Raw genomic sequence first — 20,843 nt, forward strand, 5'->3', positions numbered from 1 at the left:
AAAATATTATTTTATCGACCTGTTGCTAAAGGGCATATCTCTCTATATTCTATAATTTAACAGAAAAGGAATTTTCTTTTGTATTTTTTATTTTCCTTGCACACTAGATTAATATTTTTGTAAGAAATTTTCTAAAAGCCCTAGTCAGAAAGAAGTAAAGCAAACCAACAATCATTTATTGCGATGTGGTTATAATGCCGGGCTGCAATTTTTTATCATATTTTTAANGTTTTAACAGCGCTTAAAATCTGTTCGAATTATGCCAAATGATGTCCGTAAATTCAATAAGATTTAACATAATAATTTCTAATTACACAGAAAATAAATACGAAAAAACCAAATTCAGATTTTTACAAATATTATTTTTAAAATTCTGTCTTAAATATCATCATTTTTGAGCTTATTGAGTTGCAATTTTAAAAAATTGGAGACCTAAAAATGCCCACTGTCGTCCGTCTGTCCGTCTTTCCTTAATCTCGAGAATGGAATTAGATAAAATCCGAGATCAGATACGGAAACCTTACGAGCAGGAGACCCCGATATACGACGAACATCCTATGCAAACCGGAAGTCACGTTATTTCAATTCAAAACTTTTCTCCGGAAAGCAGTTAATAGACGACCGGCACGACTCTATTGCTAAAGGAAAAGTATGATGTACAGGGGCAAGCCACTATTAATTTGAGGTGGAGAGCATATATTTTAAGTGCCGAAATTCCTTAATGGCCGAGATGGCAATGCAGTTTCTTTGATAGAAGGGTTTAACAAGTAATGCATGATCGGGCACTTCACTCATCACCTTTTGCCACGCCTTCCTTTATCCGAAATTCGTTAGAAAACGTGCGAAATACGCTCATTAAAGAAACGGTAGCGCCAAAATTTACCTTAGTGGCTGAATTTTTCTGAAAATAAATATCACATAAATAGTACATTAATATAAACCTGTATATAACGGAAAAATTGTTGGATACCGTGCAATTCCGGATTACGCAGGTTTTACTGTATATAGCCTATATTAATATTCATTATTATAAATAGTATAATGCTGTATAATGTTATATTAATGTAATATTACTGTATAATGCAATACATTAATTTTAAATAAAGCACAATTGTTTTACTTGATACATTACATTTTTCCTAATCTGATATTCCAATAATTTAATTTTTATACATATTTTTAAATAAATTATTAATTAAAGACCTTTTTTTATACCACAAATATTAAATATATCGGCGATAAAATCCTAACGACTTGAAATTCTTTGAATATTTTCTAGCATTTCAATTTTAACATGGAAGTCAATTCCAAACATTTGAAATATTTTAAATATTTAAAAGTAAATTAAAATAAAGAATTCTTTAATTAAAAAATTAAAATAATAATAATAAATCTGTCTTTAACTTCTGGTTTCAGTTCTATAAGTTCTTAATCAGAAGAAAACACATTCAAGAGCTAAGCTGCAAGACAAATGTAATTACGAATTTAAAAAATCCAGCAACCAGTTGCTTAACTTTCTCGACAACATTTAGTGGCGCCATCTGTTACGGTATTTTATTATTAAAAAGTTTTTATATTTTTAGCTATTATAAAATAGCAAAAAAAAAAATCGCTTAATTTTAAGGGGAGAGATGGGTTTTATACAAAACAAAATTGTAAATGCTAATAACCGGTAAAATCGTCACTAAATCCGACTCTACTGGAGACATATAAAGCTCCCTTTATCTTCTCACCCCTCGACCTTTGACCGCCAAAATTTAATAGTATCGATCCTCTTAATAAACAAACGTCCCTGCAAAATTTCAGAATTTTAACAAAGAGGACAACAGTTATTAAGCTTCAAAAAGGATGAACAAAATCGTTCATCCCAAGAGGCATATTACAAACACATACACACATCTATACATACAGAAATTACCCCCGAATTTCTTTGCATTTCTGAATGTTTTAAGTGCAAAAATGTAATAATCTTGGGGGTTATTTTTTAACCGATTGGCCATACTTTTCCTCTATAACGGCCAGGAGTGTAAAAACCAATTATGACTTTAATTAATTTTATTTTTATATTTTTCCGAAGTAATAATTAATATTAAAATAATATTCTCGTCTTTTATCGATGAAGAAAAATATTCGGAAATACTTTTCAACCTTTATTCTTTTATTTTCTTATCTAGAAAGGTCACTAACTTTTATCTTATTGCAGAATTTCATTAGCAAATTCTCTTATGAGACTAAAAAAAATCGACGTGTTCCTTCATTATTTAAAAAGCAAACAATTACAGGATAACAACCATTTTTTTAAAGTGCTAACGAATCAGAAAGTCTGTAAGAAATATTTTTAAAAATAAATATAGGCCTAATTAATTTTTATTAAAGAAAGAATTTAATAGTATTTACTTAATCGTGCCCATTGAGTCAATTCATTATTTTACTGCCAATTTTAACATTGAAGACATAAATTTCCAGTGTCGTCCGTCTGTCCATCCGTCCTTCCTTCCTTAATCTCGAAAACGGAGTTAGACAGGTGAAAGTCGAGATTAGATATGGAAAGGTTAGGGACAGGAAGCCCCAATTAACTATTTACGAACATCCGAAAGTCACGTGATTTTTGACATCGTCATAATTCCAGGCTGCAACTTTTCGTCTGTGCTCTCGATTTTACTAGTGTTTTGCCCCCGTACATCATACTTTTCCTGTTAACAGTAGAGTCATGCCGATCATCTATCTCTGTTCTCGAGATTAAAGAAAGATAGGCAGACAGACAGAGAGACCAGCGACGGACGAACGGACGTCAATGGCAATTTTTGAAATTTGCAGTCCAAATAGCAGTCCAGTATTGTGACCATGTCACAATACTGGACTGCTATTTGGACTGCAAATTTCAAAAATTTCATTTCATTCACGAGTATATGTCTACATACGATCTTCTATCAAAATCAAAACTTTTAATAAATAATTTATATGTATTTCAATGTATATTTTATACTTTATATTCGAGTATATAGCTACACATTAAAATATTTATAATTGAAATAGCGATACCTTCTATTATCATTTATGACTTTCTACTAAACCTTAAGATCACTGAATGAACCCGTTAAGGTTTTAAATACATTAATATTATATTCGGGGTCGTAAATAAAACAATTATGAGTTAGGAAATCGATAAAGTATGATCTGGTTGAATAATTTTCGAATACATTTATAGTTGATTTAATATTGATTAATTAAAATAATTAATCATCGTGTTATCGCATTACACTCATCTACAATAGCTGGAAAATTATTCGTCTTAATTATATTAGCAATCATTTATTCGTGTTTCCTAGTGGAATAAGTGTTTGCTTTTCTTCTTCACTTTGTTTTTTCGATACTTTAAATAGTTGTAATTTCTAATCTTGTGCCGAGATCCTTAGAGAAATATCGAAATTTTCAACAGCACCCGAAATATCGAAAGGTTATAATAAAATCCTGGAAATTGCAAATCGACCGTCTGGTATATAATTTATTTTTATGCTGTATGTCTTTAGACAAAATTGGATAGCACGTCCATCTGTAAATTAGTCGCTACACATAATAAGATAATGATAATGCTGAAAAAATTCCAAAAGTAATTATGCTCGTGTGAAATAGTAAAAGTTTCAATGACAGCTCTGGTAAAGCAATTATTAAAGCCAATTTTATTACGAGAAATTTTTAATCATATTTTTAATTTATTTCATTTAAAATATACGCTCTCGATTTTAGTAGTGTCTTGCCCCCGTATATCACACTTTTCCCGTTAGGAATAGAGTCGTGCCGGTCATCTATCTAACACCGTTCTCGAGATTAAGGAAGGACAGACAGAGAGACGTGGGAATTTATAAAACTTAGGCAAGATAAAGCAACGAAAATTACTCGAATTAGAAGCAAATTTTATTAATGATAAGCGCGTGTCTTAGTTTTCTTTCATTCCACTTACAAATATGGATTATTTTTAAATTAATTGTACCATTTGTAGATTAATTGTTTACGATAAGTTCATCCAGATAGGGGGGTTACGTTAAAGAAATAAATAATCTTTTAGTATTCTCTGAGCTGAAAAATGTTCGTGTACTTTACTATCAACTCCTCGGACAATAAAAAAAAGAGCGAGAGATGTAAAAAAGATATCAATATTGTAGAATGGATCGGCATTTTGTATATGTAAAAAAAGAATGAGCATGGTTACGACGATTGCTTTGGGTTTTTAAATCAGATTAAATTAAAGTAACAACAGGAGAAGAAAGGTAGATTAATCTTTGGTTTTTTTTGGCAGCGTTTAATATTTTTCAACTTTAATAATTTCCTTTGATAAAGCCAGAGCACGATCAATATCAAACCATTTGTAATTTTCTGTTTCAAGTAAAAACTAGATTTCTCTGTGACGAAATCTTTTCAGTTTTTTTGAATTTGGTAGCCGTTCTGTGTGCGTGCTGTGCCCACTTCTGGTTATCAAATTAAATTGGAGTTAAAAGTTTATCTTCTAATTTAATAAATTATAAACTCGTCGTAAACATCACTCAATATTTATTAATATAAACATCGGTATTTTATCGTCGTAATGTTTGTTTGTTTACTTTTATATCTATATATATATAATTGCTTGTCCTGACTGACTCATTCACTCACTGATTCATCATCGCCCAGAGCAAACCGCTGAACCTAAAGAGGTGAAATTTGGTACACAGTTAGGGTACGTCATGAAAACGCTCACTAAGAAGGGATTTTTCGAAATTCCCCCGCGGGGGGAGAGGGAGAGGATTAAGGCTTAACCGGAAAAACGGCTTCTACTGTACTATTTTAGATGCGATTTTTTGTTACGTTTAGTCTTCATTAAGTACTTAAGTGTATTAAATTAATAACATTTCAGGCATTGTTATAAATATTTTTATATATTTCGATTTTTTAACCAAATGTTCGAACCTTTTTAAATTCGAATTTGTTATTGCGTATTAGTTCGATTATAGAACGATTGTAAACGTTCCAGAAAATTGATCAAATTGAAAATAGTTTGTTTGATTTTCAGCAATTCTCATTATTCTCGGCGGTAGGTGTTATATAACAATTACTATGGTTGTTGAAATACTGAGTATAAATGGGGTTTGCTTGCAAAACCTCCGCGGGCGAAGTTGCAGGTAACAGCTAGTTTATTTATAAATAAAAACTTTAAATAGATCGATTTCTAGCATCTCCTTTTAGCGTGGAACCTCGGAGAATCACGATCCATTGCTTGTAACTTTATATCATTAAAAATATATCTCAATTTACATATTTCGTTATTATAACAGGCAATTTGCATATTTATTCTGTTTAATCAGGATTTATATCCAATATCAATTCCTTGCTTCTTATTTATTTATTATAAAGATATTTTGCTTCTTCATATTACAACCAGTTCATATTTGAAAAATATCCAGCAACGAGTTGCGTAACTTTCCCGGCGAAAAATATTTATACGTTAGCCAAATTTAAAATTGTGTGTGGCGCCATCTGTTACGGAATTTTATTTTAGAAATAACTTTTATATTATTAATTATAATACAATTTTTTTTGTTAAACTAAAAATTTGTGCGCGTAAAAAATTTCATAACTCGGAAGCTCTATCAGATATGGCTCCACCATCTTAATTTTTCCCGAACCAATGACCCGATTTTCATGGAAATTTGTGGAAACATTTTCCCCAAATATGTAAACTTCCCTGAAAAATTTCAGAAATTTTCGACGAAAGGAACACGAGTTATTAAGCTTCAAATTGAGTGAAAAAAATCTTTTTCCTTAAACACACACTTACATCCATACATACAGAAAAACCCCCGAATTTTTTTTTTTTTTTTTTTGCATTTCTTCGCGTTTTGGGGTTACCCGAGTCCAAAAATATAAAAATTTTGGGGGGTCATATTCGATCGATGGCCGTACTTTTTCTCTGTTACATATAACAGCAGGGAAAATAAAAATGAAAATATTTATTATTTTTCTTTATTCATTCCAGTATTGAAGGTATTTTATCTGAATTTTCTTGATTTAAACTAATATCTTCATTCAGTCTGCGTTTGATACTTTACAGTTTTAGTTATATTAAACTTTCCTTCTTCTTCCAGACGAACTGATTCAATATTTTCTTTGATTTGCTGTTTACGTGTTTCGATTTAATGCAATATTTTATTTTCGCTAGGTGTAAAAATTTATTCGGTTTCATATCCGGTAAAATTTGAAATTCATTCCCAGCCGCATCAAAATATGTATGTTTATTCCTTTGTAACATTATGATATTAAAATAAGTAAAAGTTCTATTAAATGTATTGAAAATAAACATATTTTTCTCAGTAATTTAGAATGAAAAAAATCAATAGAAAAGTCCAGGAAAAAAAATGCCTATTATTTGAATTATGCCTCGAGAACATGCAACCTCGCAATTGTCCAATATCATCTTCCCTGCTTTGAATAAAAATTTTGAATAATTAATTTCAAATAATTGCATTTAAACGAGCAGTTATTTATTGTGATATCGTTGCAATGCCGGGTTGCAATTTTTAATTATATTCTTAATTTATTCAATTTAAAATATATGCTCTCCACCTCAATTAATAGTGTCTTGCCCCTGTACATCATACTTTTCCTGATAACAATAGAGTCATGCCGGTCACATATGTAATTCTATTCGGGGAGGATTTTTGAATTGAATTTACGTGACTTACGGCTTTTATCGGAAGTTTATATATAGTTAATCGGGCTTCATGCCCTTAAGCTTTCCATATCTGGTCTCGACTTACATCTATCTAACACTGTTGTTGAGATTAAGGAAGGACGGACGGACAAACAGTTGACAGCGGAAATTTATACAAGATTTTTAAATTGCGGCCCAATTAAATATGGGATCCCTTTTACGTCCTTTATTTCACTCCCAAGCTACTACGCGTGACGAGAGTTTAGAACCGAATACATTTGATTAGATACTCTTTTTTTCGTTTCCACCCCATAAATAATATAAAGTGGCACATAATGTAAATCGATCTACGTTTACCCTAAGATAAATCGTAAAAAAAATACTTAAAAATGATTATTTTCATCACAATTCAATGACTCGCATCGAGTGTTTTGCCATCCATTCTACATATTCGTAGACCTTGGCAAGTTGTACTTTCATAAATATACATATAATCCTTACGGATAATGGTTCTTAATCAATTTCTCCATCAAGTATTTTCTATATTTTTTCCAACTTTTGTAAACAATCGAGTCCCATAAGGACGGAACACCATCAGTACATAATAATCGATAAAGTTTCCCGGGGTCGAGCATGCGCTGCGCCCGTCAACTACGTCACTGGTACATAGAGACGTAACGAAAGAGGGTAGATATACCTCTTCAGACGTCAGCCACGACGTCGTACGGACGCATTTCGTCTTGTTTGTAACAAAAGCGCACTTAATCGGTCGACTTAAACCAACACCTTTGGCCATCTTGCCCGATGTACGGTGTTGCTCTCGCTGCTTGGGGAAGATGGAGTCTGTCATTTCTGTTGCTCTTCATTGTAGCAGCTCCAGTCAGCTCTTCTGCTGATGTGTATACCAACAGCTTTTTGGTACGTTTGAAACGTTCGGTAGACAACAACGTGGCCGATCGAGTAGCAAGGAGAAATGGTTTTGCCAATTTAGGACCGGTAAGATTCTCTTTGTTTATGTCGTTTTATAGTGGTTTAGTATTACGTACGTGGCATTTAGTATGGTTTCTACATCTATAACTCGCCGTAAACACTCACACTTCGATTAAGTAGAACGGTCGAGGGGGAGTATTATAATTTGGTAGCATTTACATACCTAAATATTTAATAATTTTTTAAAAAAAATAAGAGTTATCTATACATATTTGTAAGAAATTTTCAATTTTTTCCGAATTTTTCAGCTTATAAATTGCACAAATATATATATAACTAAGTAATTATAAGGCAAAGAAGCCGTTCAATATCTTTTATTATCTAGAAACCCTGAAAATATCCGAACTATTGATATTCTATACTGTTTTAATTTATCATAAGTCTAATATAAATTTCCACGTCCTTTCATCACGAAACCTTAAGAATTTTCGATTTTAATTCCTCGATATTAAAGAAAAAAAATTGAAAGATTAATTTTAATTTTTTTTAAAATATTCTTTAATAAAATTTCAAATTTGGGGATTAAAACTTTTGAAATTGTAAATTTTATGAGTGATAATTTAAATTATATTCTGAGTTATCTTAATGTGTTTTTAATTGCGCTCGCTCGTGATTTTAAAGATATTTAATTAACGAATTATGATTTTGTTTATAATTTAATTTAATATTAAGAGAATTTAATCAATGACAATAAAAGAATACTTCTTTTGGCTTTATTTAAAGCTAACGTTTAAAAAAATTAAGTGAATATCATCCTTATCATCTACATTTAAATCGCTAAATAAAGGGTTAATGATGATTATAATCTATAGAAAATATAACATATAATTAATTACAAATGAACATTTTGCATCCTAATAAAGATAAAAATTGCTTGTTTTTATCGTTCTTTATTACTTTTTTAAATGAATATTTATGTTGATACACAGTTTAAAGGAAAAAACAAGTTTGATTTTAACTTAGAAAATTTCACATCTATTTTTAGAAAAGTAAATTTTACTTGATAGAATAATATAAATATATGTTCCTTCATATCAAATTTTTCAGTTTATAAATTTTGTTTACGTAGAAAAACGGCAAATAACTTTAAAGCAAGTAAGAATATCATATAGAAATATGTCTTCTATCGTCTAAAATATATATATATATAAGTAAATTCAAAAACACACATATATATAGGCTTAAGTATAAAAGAAAGCTATTTTAGGACCTCTATTTTTCTATAAGTTATTGACAGAATTTTACTCCTCCCCTTTCTAGCAATGGAGGCAATTTCTCCATGGTCACACTTTTAAACCCCCCTCAAGGCCATTGGTGTTGGATCGTGTCCAGGAACATTATAAGAATGGTTATTGTGTTAGAAGGGCAATCGTAACTTTATATTATTTAAATATTTTACATTTTCCTATTTACCTAGTGATCTTTACGATGTGAATAATTACATTCCCTACTTTATTATCTTTCCATTGGCGCATACCAAACAGATTTTCGAATTTAAAACAGTGGAATCTTATTAAATTGCAATTTAAATTTTATGATTTATACTTCTAACTCGCCTTTAAATGTAATTTATGGTCGTTGAAAGTGAAAAATGAGGTAAACGATACCTAGGGGGAAAAAAATATATGTATATATCGATTCGAAGATCGTTTAAAATGTCGATAAATCAATGATTTTTAAAAACTTTATATTTAAAAATCCTTGAGATATTCTAAATTTTAATAATTATCCTTGAGCTATTTTTTATATATATAATTAATATTAAAAACTTTAGAAAGTTTTTCTAAAATTGTAGTTTATAAAACATTCACATTATCTAAAATAATAGTTTTCTAGTTATGCCATAAGGTAATTGATTCATTTATGTAGTAATAATTCTTCGTTATGGATGATTCCGGAACCAAATTGTCACCTCGGAGTGATAAGTTCAAGAGATAAAGCATCTTAAGGTCATCACCTCTTTCTCTCGAGATGTAGCCTTTGATATGTTAGTGATATTCTTTTTCTCTTGATACTCTGATAGCTTCATCTTTCACTGCATAAACAATATACATGCAGAATTTCTATACTTTTATGCATTATTCTTATCTAGATAATTAAAAAGATCAGCCAAAATCAATTTTAATTGTAAAAATTTCATTTTCTAACAAATAAATAATTTAAGATCCCATATTTTTGTGTGTGTGTTAAAGAAGCTCCTTACATAAAATAATATAAAGCGAAATTCATGGTTTAAAAAGTTTAAAAAGATTTTATAGAAACGAACTTCCTATCTAAATCTAAAGGATTTCATATTTTTCTTGTGGAATTTCATTTATCATCAATCTTAGACGACGATAAAAATAATAATAAAATCGACTTTCTAGCAGACAGTTGTTGCAGGTAACATTTGTACAGTACAAGGCACATACATTGGTAAGCTTTATCGTTAAACTTTATGTATAATATATATTATATATATATACATAAAGTATGCCAATGATGTGCTTTTACAAATGTTGCTTGCAACAACTATCTGCTAGAAATAATACAGTAAAACTTGTGTAAATCGGACCGACACAGTAACGAATATTTTTCCAGTTTGGCACAGGTTTTTTAACACAGAGAATCGCTGTTTTCCAAAGAATTCTTTCCATTTTGAACAGAGTTTCCTGTATATAGGCCTATATATTATTTTTAAGCATATTTTCTGAAAAAATCCTGTTAGAAAGGAAAATAAAAGAAAATAAATTTTGATATTTTCATAAAATCGATTAATTTAAAATATTACGTAGAAATTATATGATAAATTTAAAAATGAGTTTAGTAAAACTTTAAACAGTAATAACAAAAAAAAGGTATTATAAAAGTTTACAAATCTCCGTCGAAAGGATTACATTATCCAGATAAATTGGCTTATAGAATTACTGGCTGAAACTTGAGGTTATTGCTATTAAACAGATCCTAGAGCTAAGTTTTTTTTTCCTTTACAAATCATATAAATTAATCTTCTTTATTAATAAAATTTTTACTGTTTACTAAAGAAAAAAGCCAGCGTACAATACAATTTTATATTCAGTTCAATTTGAAATTATTACAGTATTAACTAATTTTTTTAAGTCTTTGTGACTGGGAAGTAGTAATTATTTTATTTTGACGTCACACCCTTTCAAATAAAAGTTCAGGCTAAGAAAGGAAGTACACAAACACTCCTCCCCCTTCCTTACTAAGAGTCTGCTGATTCCTGCTGAGTTAACCATATGTCTTGGATGGTATATTGACAAAATGACGTTTCACTATATTGTATAGGCTTTACGTGATTTAGATGGATGACATCGAAATGACGATGTCCGACAAATCTTCTATCGGTTGTAAAAACTTTAATTTAGTTTTACTAAGTGATAAAAAGTGGGTTTTTTTATGAAAAAACTTCTAAATTTTCTTCCATTCCGGAGGATTTCAGTCGCTCCACTCTAATCATGATCAAAGTTTCACGTCTTTTGCCATTATCGAAGATAGTTTGAGTGCCTACTTTCTTCATTATCAGGCTATTTCCAAGCGAATTTTCAATGTTTAATCAACAAATGACATGTTAAATCATCTTTCTAACTCTACTTTTAAGTCTTTTCAGTCTGTTTTTTTTTAATTCAAACTTAAAACAACAAATGTTAAACACGCCTTTATAAACACACCTTATTTTTGTAAAAATACATTAATTTATAAGTATAATAAATTATTAAACTTTATTATTTATTTTAAAAAATAATAATAATTAAAAATACAGAAGTAATATTTAATTGTTGAATAATTCATTCGAAAAATGGTTTGCTTTAATTATGCAAACATTCTACAATTGCAGAATTTTATATTAAATTTTGCTTGTTCTAACGAAGGAAAAAAAAAGTCGAATAAAGAAAGAAAAATATTTTTATTAAAATTCCTTTCCTAGAAACTTCATTAAATTTTTGTAAAGTTTAAACAAAAAAAGTAATTAAAAATTTTTATGCTTAATATTAATTAAATTCAAATATCCTCTAATAGAAAAATTCTTTAAAATTTAACATTTACACTTGAAATATTAATTTATATTTTAATTATATTGTAACTTCTTCTTCAGAAATCCTTGATAAATTGATAGAAATGAATATTTCCCTGTGGATTTTCTTAAGATAACTCCTACTTGGATAACCAATATTAGAAAAGTAGCCATTTACAGCTTATCTTTAATTATCAATCTTGATCCTTTTAATACTTTTAAGTTATTAAAATTATAATATCAAAGCATAAATTATTCTAAATGAAAATTAACAAAATTTTTATATATTTAATTACATAAAGTATAAATATCACATCATAAATCAAATTAAAGAGTAAGGAGAAATCACTCATCTAAACAATTTATACAAACAAAACTTTTCCTCTTCTTCATCCCATTTCTTAATTTAAAAAATAAAAAATAAAATTTTATTTCAGTTTTTTATAATTTAATTTAACTATTAAGTAATATTTTTATAGTTACTTTTTATGTATAAAGTTTTGATAGAAAATATTACCCTCTTTCGTAATTTGAATCTTTTCGAACCAGCATCAATCCCCCTCATCCATCACCTTGGCAACTGCAACACTGGATCGCCAATGACGTCATCTCAGACGATGCTGACGTAGTTAGATCGATAACTTAGAAACGGGACTCTGTAGTCAATGAAACAGATGTCCCTAGACGTACTAATGATTCGTTTGAACAGTTTTTATCAGAAAAAAATTCAAGTAATGTAAAATAATACACAAATTTCCATTCGTAAAATGCGCCTCGTTTGTTCTATTAAACGCCCTTTTATAGCTAAATGTCATAATTACAGATACGATTTATTTCTTATTTATTGAGTTAAAATTAAATTATTTATACTCAGGAAATTGAAAGATTTTTATAAATTTTTTTATGGATTATTTCTTCGTTTAGAGTAGACGTATGATACTTTTTTTTTATTATACAAAGATTCATTTAAAAAAAAATAAGTTCAGGGATTATTATGTTGTTTCTAAACTTTTAAAATCCTACAGAAAATGAGGATGAGAAATTCTATTCTATTTTAATTTTTGGAAATTCCCTCACGTGATTAGAAAATGCAGAAACGAGTTGCGTAACTTTCCCGGCAATAAAGTTAAATTTGTTCAACGAAAATATTATCTGTTGCAATATTTTATTTTCAAAACATTTTTTATATTATTAATTATTATAAAATGGCAAAATGCTACATTTTGGGGTAAAGAAGAGGAATTTTTTTTTAAAAAAAGTGTGAATCTAATAACGAGTAAAATCTTCATTAACTTCGACCCCACTCGAGATACGACACACGGCCCTCTCTATCTCCTCACCCCTCGATCTTTAACACCAAAATTTAATAACATCAATATTTCTAATACCAAACCTCCTTGCAAAATTTCTGAAATTTATTATTAAGCTTCAAACAGGGTGAAAAAAAATCGTGCCATCCCCTCATATACGCGCACTAACATCCGTACATACAGAAAAACACCCGAATATATATTTTTTTCTTTTGAATTTCTCGATATTTCGAGGTTTCCGAATCCAAAGACATAACTTTTGGGGGTGATTTCTTGACCGATCGCCATACTTTCCTCCGTTACATGTAACAGCAGGGAAAGTAATACGCAGTTTATAAGTTATATAAAACATATGTTACACTTCTCGTAAGATTTTATTCAGTTTTTTGTAGTTGTTTTTTAAATAATTATTATATATTTTTTATTATTTTTATATGTTTTCAGATTTTAGATTCGGATAAAGAGTTTTACTTTGTTCACAAAGCTGTTCCACATGCTCGTAGAAAGCGTAGCACGGCCCACACTAGAAAGTTAAAATCGGATCCTTTGGTGAGTAATTATTCATTTTAATTCTATTTAATAAGATTAAAACAAATTTGTTTGATATTTAATAATTTATTATTAGTTATATAATTAAAAGCCTTTGCTAAGGGACTATTTGATTTGTTTTTTTTTTTTATTAAGAAATTACCATCTGTAGTTACTTTTCACTTCCAATTAGCAGCACGAATGCTCCTTCTATAAAGATTCCTAAGTTATTTTAGAATTAAATATCTTACTCAAGAGAAATAAAATATAATAATTGATAGACTGGTTATATTATACTATATTATGAAAAGCAAACACATGCTTATATTCGAATAAATATACTTAATTGTGTTAGAAGTTTTAGTTTATGTGATGATTCGAGTAAAAATAACCTTAATGGCCATAAAGAATTGACACGCAAAGAAAAATTTCCATCAATAACATGGTTTATATCTTCTTTTACGATATTATCAAAACTTTTAAGTGTCTTCCTTACATCCTCCATCCATCATTATTTTGAGAAATCTTCCAGTTCACACTATATGATATTAAATGCAATTACATTAAATTGTATTTAAAATTAAATGCATATACTTGAATTAATTACATATATAAATGTTTTATATTTATTCTTATAATTAATTATAATTAAAAATTAAACATAAAACCATTTATTCGTAATTATATTTATTTATATAGATTGTACTGTATAGTATATTATATTATTTATTGATATTTGTGAGTTAAACGGTGAAAAGTTATTAATATTATTGGGTTAAAATTTTAAAAAATTGTAGACCTATAAATTCCCACTGTCTGCTCGCTCTTCCTTAATCTCGAGAACGAAGTTATATAAATGAAAGTTGAAATTAGATATGGAAACCTTAGGGGTTTCCATATCTAATTATACCTCGATTAATTATACATAAACTTCCGGTTTATACCGGAAGTCACGTGATTTCAATTCAAAATTTTACCCCGAAATGAGTTAGCTAGATGACCGGCACGACTCTGCAGCTAACAGGAAAAGCATGATGTACAGGGGCAAGCCACTACTAATTTAAGGTGGAGAGCATATCTTTTAAATTTAAATACATTAAAAATATGATTAAGAATAGCAGCCCAGCATTGTGACCGTGTCACAATAAATAATTGCTTCTATTGATTATAAATTGTTTTTGCCTATAAATTCCTATAAAACCAATAAAAATATTATATTTTTTAAAATTTTGAAATTAAATGACATAGACTACTACAATAAGTATTGCAAGTAAAAAAGTAGCATTTAATTTCTGTTATTTAGACAATAATTATCTTCTTTCTTTGAAAATATATTATAAATATTCATAAAATAAGATTAAATGATTCGTTTCTTAGAAAAAAAGATCTATAATATGAATTACGATATCCTTTATAGAACCAATTATCTACTAGGTACTGTACTGTGCACTACGTGAGGCATATGTCCAGGGACCTCTAAATTGGAAAAAATAAAGCGACTTTATCGTTGCAATTGTATAATTTATAAATAATTCTACAATTAGATGTAATTAGTTTGTGATGTATAATTATATAGAGGGGCTTCAATATTCTATCCTAGTGGTCCCGGTTGATTTTATTCGTATACAGTAACGCGACACGTGGGCGTCCTACGGAGGAGGAATGCCTCCCAGGAGGACATTTTTGGGAAACTGGCTCCTATTTAGGTGTTACTAGCTTGATGAAAACACGGAAAACTCCACGTGGCCAGCCCGTTGGCCAAGCGCGAACCCACGACCGACTACCAGTGTTTTGTGGTTTTATACAAATTGCAGCCCAATAAAATTAAACTTTAACGTTTCGAAAATTAAATTTGGAGATATTTTATTTTATTTCTTATAAAATAAATAATTGAAATAAATAAATATCATGGCATTAGAAGGCAAATTGCATTTGTAATAATCAAAGCTCTTCCGGCAAATGGCATCAAGACGTGTCTACTTGAAATGACGATTGATAGTTACTCTTTAATCTTTATGTGTAGAAAATTTCACAAATATCACACGAGAATTTCAGTAAACATTTCCCCCCATTAAAATTATTTAAAAATAATTTTTTCTTAACAAAACATTTACGTCTTTTCCAATTGATTCCTTAATGGAATTTAATATCTACGATGTGCAAAACTTAATTATATCGTTCTCTAATTGCAAATTATACGTCGTATAAACTAAGTTTTAAAATTTAATTATTTGTCGAACTTCTCTGCTTCTGAATTTTAAATTTAATAATTATTTTTATATTCGTTTCTATTTTTATATCCGAGAAAATGAAAGTTTTTAATGTTTAAAAAACATGAAAATTACATTTAATATTTGCAAGTTTTAGTTTTTGTTTTTTAGGGAGAGGATACTGAAGATGTAAATCTTAGTGTCTTAAGTAAACTTTAAAGGAATTATTTAATATAAGACGTTTGTTTATTTTAATGACATTCTTTTCTAGAAGTATGTCCCTGGGGATGATAAAAGCAAATGTTATTCGAGTGAGGGATGTTAACTAGTTTGCTACAAGCAGTATAAATCAATAACACTTTGCTGTCATTTCACTGTATCTGTTAGACGAAATCTGTCGTCTACTCCAATTTATTTATTATTTTTTTGTTTTTTTTTATAAAAAAAATAAATAATAATCAAATATCTCTCGTCTTTATCTTGTTTTCCATCACAAAAAGATTCTCCATAGTCGATTTTTTTCCTCAATTAAGTTATCTTATTTGTTGCATATCTATTTAAAGATCAAAGAGTGAGGCCGAATGTCTGATCTTTGATTATAATAGACATCTAAATTTTCATTTTTGTAACAGAAACTGTATTATATCAAAGATTAATTAACCTATAGGCTTTTTCTGTAGTTATTGTTCGACTTTGTTTAGTGTATTTTTAAAGGATATTTTGTAAACATGGAGTTATATCAGAAGAGATTCTCTTCTGTATGGTATAGTTGAAGTATTCGGACTATTTTTAGACTAAAGAAATAAGAAAAATTCCATTTAATCTAGCATCAGCTTTAAAATAAATATTAGAGGAAATATTCGCCTTAATATATATATATATATTTTTTTTATTTTAAGGAGAAAAAATACGAGAATATAATAATTTGATACCTAACAGAATATATTATTACAATTGTTAGAAGTGGTTGGCATTTAATTTAAAGAAAACAATGTTCCTAATTTTAAATTCTTTAATCCTATTTAAAAAGATTTAAATTTTAATTAAATTAAAATTGTAAAAGAGAAGTTTTGATAAATCTCTCTCCATACAAGCCTTATCGAGTTTGATAAAGGATTTCAAATGCTATTTTTATCTTTTATTTTTTTCAACTTGGTTTTTTGTAAATCTTTTTCATTTTGATATTTTTTAATAAAATATCTAACAAATTAAATTAAAAAATAAACATTATTAAACTTTCACTCTTCATATTAATATTTTACCATTTTTTTTTCCCGGCTGTTATATATAATAGATGGAAAGTACGGTAATCGGTCAAGAAATGACCCCAATATTTTTACATTTTTGGACTCGGGGCACCTTAAAACGTTCAGAAATTCAAAAAAAAAGTGTTGGATAGTTTTTCTGTACGTATGGATGCTAGTGTTGTGTGGGAGGAACGATTTTGTTTACCCACTTTGAAGCTTAATAACTCCTGTGTCTTTTGTCGAAAATTTCTGAAATTTTTCAGAGAGATTTGGATATTAGGATCATTAAAGCTGTAAAATTTTGGTGGTTAAAGGTCGAGGGAGTAGGGAGATAGAGAGGGCCGCGTGTCGTATCTCGAAAGGGGTTGAACTTAATGAAGATTTTATTCGTTATCATCATTTACAATTTTTTATAAAATTCGTCTCTACCCTCAAAATTAAGATTTTGTCATTTTATAATAATTAATAATATAAAAAGTGTTTTTCAATAAAATCTTGTAACAGATGGCGCCGCAAACAGTTTTAACTTTTTTGCTGGGAAAGTTACGTAAACTAGTTGCTGGATATTTTTTGTATAAATGTGACAAGTAAAATATAATTCTTACTTGAACTACACACAAATAAACAGAATATAAAACTTTTATATAATTACATTTTAATATTAAACAACTTTAACTTATTTTTATAAAGATTTTAGAAATAATAAAAATGTAAATTTATTAGATCATCAGTTAAAAAAGTAACAGGAGAATCTTATTAAATTAATATATATATATATATATAATACATAGTCAGATGAAGGTTAATTAATTTAAATTAATGCAAACATTTTAGAATTTAATTTAAAATTAATTATTGATAATTGAGGAGCAATTTTCCATTATATAAGTTTCAGATAAGAGGGAGAGAAAGTTTAGAAAAATTTTCATAAAATTAATTTTATTCTTCCATTATGTAATGAAATTTTATTTAAATGATTCATTATGCATATAGGCCTATATGCTATACACGAGATGAAGTCATTTACATAGATTAGTCGAACCCTTTAAGAATTGTTTGTTATTCTAATTTGCAAATTCCCCAATGATTCAATAGTTACTGTAATTTATCCGATTTCTGATTCAATCTTTTAAGTTTCTCATATATTTTAAATCTTTCGGCTAGTTATATGCCTTGAAATATAATACTGAACATCTGAAAAACCGTACTTTTCATATCTGATATGAAAAAATTAGTTTCTAATTAGGTTTTATTCATTTTAATATCAATATTAAACTAAAATTCACAATTATATACGCTATATTTAAGTTATAAATTTTCAATTAACGATTAAAGATGATGGTAGGCAATCTCGTGCAACATCTTCCGACTATCAAGTCGTTCGCGATCTTCTAGTTGAAGGATGCTGACCTGAAACCAAGGAAAATCACGAATCGTAATTTTTAAATGTTATTGTAATTTTACGGAAGTTAAAAACAGGAAATAAGCTAGAAAACTAAAAATTTTGAGAAGATATAGATGAACTATTACATCGCTTTATTCAGTTATATATGTATTTAAATATCTACATTTTATTTGTAGTGTAACAATTGTTATTATTTAAATAATGTCTCATTTGTATTACAAATATAACAATGATCTCGATTTTAGTAAACATTTCATAATGCAAATACTTTAATTAACAGAAATAAATTCCATGCATGTAAGCATTTTGATGTAAATATTTACATTATTTCCGCTTGGAACTATTGTAATTTTAAGAAATGTTAGTCGCATTTTATTGCTATAAAAATTTATCGCATTTTCTCATTTATTTTTTGTGGTTATTTCAAAAATTACGTCGTATAAACTAAGTTTTAAAATTTAATTATTTGTCGAACTTCTCTGCTTCTGAATTTTAAATTTAATAATTATTTTTATATTCGTTTCTATTTTTATATCCGAGAAAATGAAAGTTTTTAATGTTTAAAAAACATGAAAATTACATTTAATATTTGCAAGTTTTAGTTTTTGTTTTTTAGGGAGAGGATACTGAAGATGTAAATCTTAGTGTCTTAAGTAAACTTTAAAGGAATTATTTAATATAAGACGTTTGTTTATTTTAATGACATTCTTTTCTAGAAGTATGTCCCTGGGGATGATAAAAGCAAATGTTATTCGAGTGAGGGATGTTAACTAGTTTGCTACAAGCAGTATAAATCAATAACACTTTGCTGTCATTTCACTGTATCTGTTAGACGAAATCTGTCGTCTACTCCAATTTATTTATTATTTTTTTGTTTTTTTTTATAAAAAAAATAAATAATAATCAAATATCTCTCGTCTTTATCTTGTTTTCCATCACAAAAAGATTCTCCATAGTCGATTTTTTTCCTCAATTAAGTTATCTTATTTGTTGCATATCTATTTAAAGATCAAAGAGTGAGGCCGAATGTCTGATCTTTGATTATAATAGACATCTAAATTTTCATTTTTGTAACAGAAACTGTATTATNACAGTTCATAAGTTAATAAAAGTTCGTTTTAATTATTAATTATTTTATCTCTAACAAAATAAAACCCCAATAAAGCGATAATTAAAACGTTATATCCGAATTTTACAACACGTTATCGTATTTTGAGAAACTCTGAGATAAAATATGGAAGATAATCGCATTTTATATATGTACTAGTCAATTTGAGAAACGTCAACCTTTCCTAAAATATCGATCGTTATTCCTGTCACAATATATATTTCAATTTATGATTTTTTTTGTTATTTTATTTCTCCTTTAAGTTTAAAAATAATCAGAAATATTCTTTAAATATTCACGTAAAAACTTTTTACAGGAATAATAGTAATATATTGTTACTTCTCCACAAAGTAAAACTAGCGTAAAGTTAATATATGGTATTTAAAGTGCCATTTTTATTTATTTTAATTATAAAAAAATTGATGTTTTATCTCGGTTAAGACAATGGTAATTATAACCGTGATTTAATAAAAGATAAGATTTATTTTTAGTACTGGTTTATTTTTCACTCTCGGTTGAGCTTTCGACCTTTGAATCTAGCGTGTTTTATCCATGTTTGATAAAACATCCATTATTCAAAATGAATTACTGTTACTACGTCTGTTAGATTAGAACGTTACAAGAATAGAAGCTAAAAAAGAAATTTTTTTAAATGTATACAAGAAATGTGAAATCTTTTTCCAATTTTCCTAATAAAATTGGTGATATTTCGAATATATTTTTATTTTTTTAGAATTTTACTGTAACTTGTTTACGTTAAATCGACTCGATTTTTTTTTCTCTTATACCTTACTAAATTCGTGTGTAACATAATATTAATTATTCAAATAAATTACTGTTTTTTATATGTATTTGGAAACAAATTGGAAATTGCTTTTATATCAAAATAGAAAAAAATCTTTAGTTCTAATTAAAAATTCTTCAACTTTTAATAAGATTTTAGGTATAAATTTCTATTTTCTTAAGGAATGGTATTAATAACTCGTTGATCTTTTAATGGAGTGTTTTTGTTTCTAATGGAATGGAGTAAGCCTTTAAAATAAGCCGGATGTTAAAATAAGTTTGGTGTTTTTCCCTCTTGAATCGAGGTGTTGGGAGGAGAAGAGGGATTTACAGGGTGTAAGAAGCCTGGATAATTGAAACTCCAACAGAAAAATATATTTTTTTTTTTTTTTTTTTTTACTTTACGTAAGGAAATTTACTTTTTAATTATAGTAAAACCTGTCTAAAATGGGAAAACTTCTTCGGGACGGAGCGATTTTTTTTATGTTTAAAGAAATCTGTTTTAAACGAAAACCTGTTAAACCGGAGAAAATATTCGGTGCCACGCGATTCCGGTTTACAC

General features: G+C 28.1%; 1 protein-coding gene across 1 annotated transcript in view; it reads left to right on the forward strand.

Annotated features, from left to right (window-relative positions):
• Positions 1 to 7,358: 7,358 nt before the first annotated feature.
• The window catches only part of LOC111627047 (neuroendocrine convertase 2-like), a 46,828-nt gene continuing 33,343 nt past the window's right edge, over positions 7,359 to 20,843 (forward strand). Inside the window, exons 1-2 of the mRNA XM_023370592.1 lie at positions 7,359 to 7,681; positions 13,445 to 13,549. Coding sequence (XP_023226360.1) covers positions 7,490 to 7,681; positions 13,445 to 13,549 — 297 coding nt within the window. The 5' untranslated portion in view covers positions 7,359 to 7,489. The remainder of the gene's footprint in view (positions 7,682 to 13,444; positions 13,550 to 20,843) is intronic.

This window comes from Centruroides sculpturatus, unplaced genomic scaffold (assembly GCF_000671375.1).
Source record: "Centruroides sculpturatus isolate CEXI.00-Female unplaced genomic scaffold, Cexi_2.0 scaffold402, whole genome shotgun sequence".
In the NCBI taxonomy this organism is placed as follows: Eukaryota; Metazoa; Arthropoda; class Arachnida; order Scorpiones; family Buthidae; genus Centruroides; species Centruroides sculpturatus.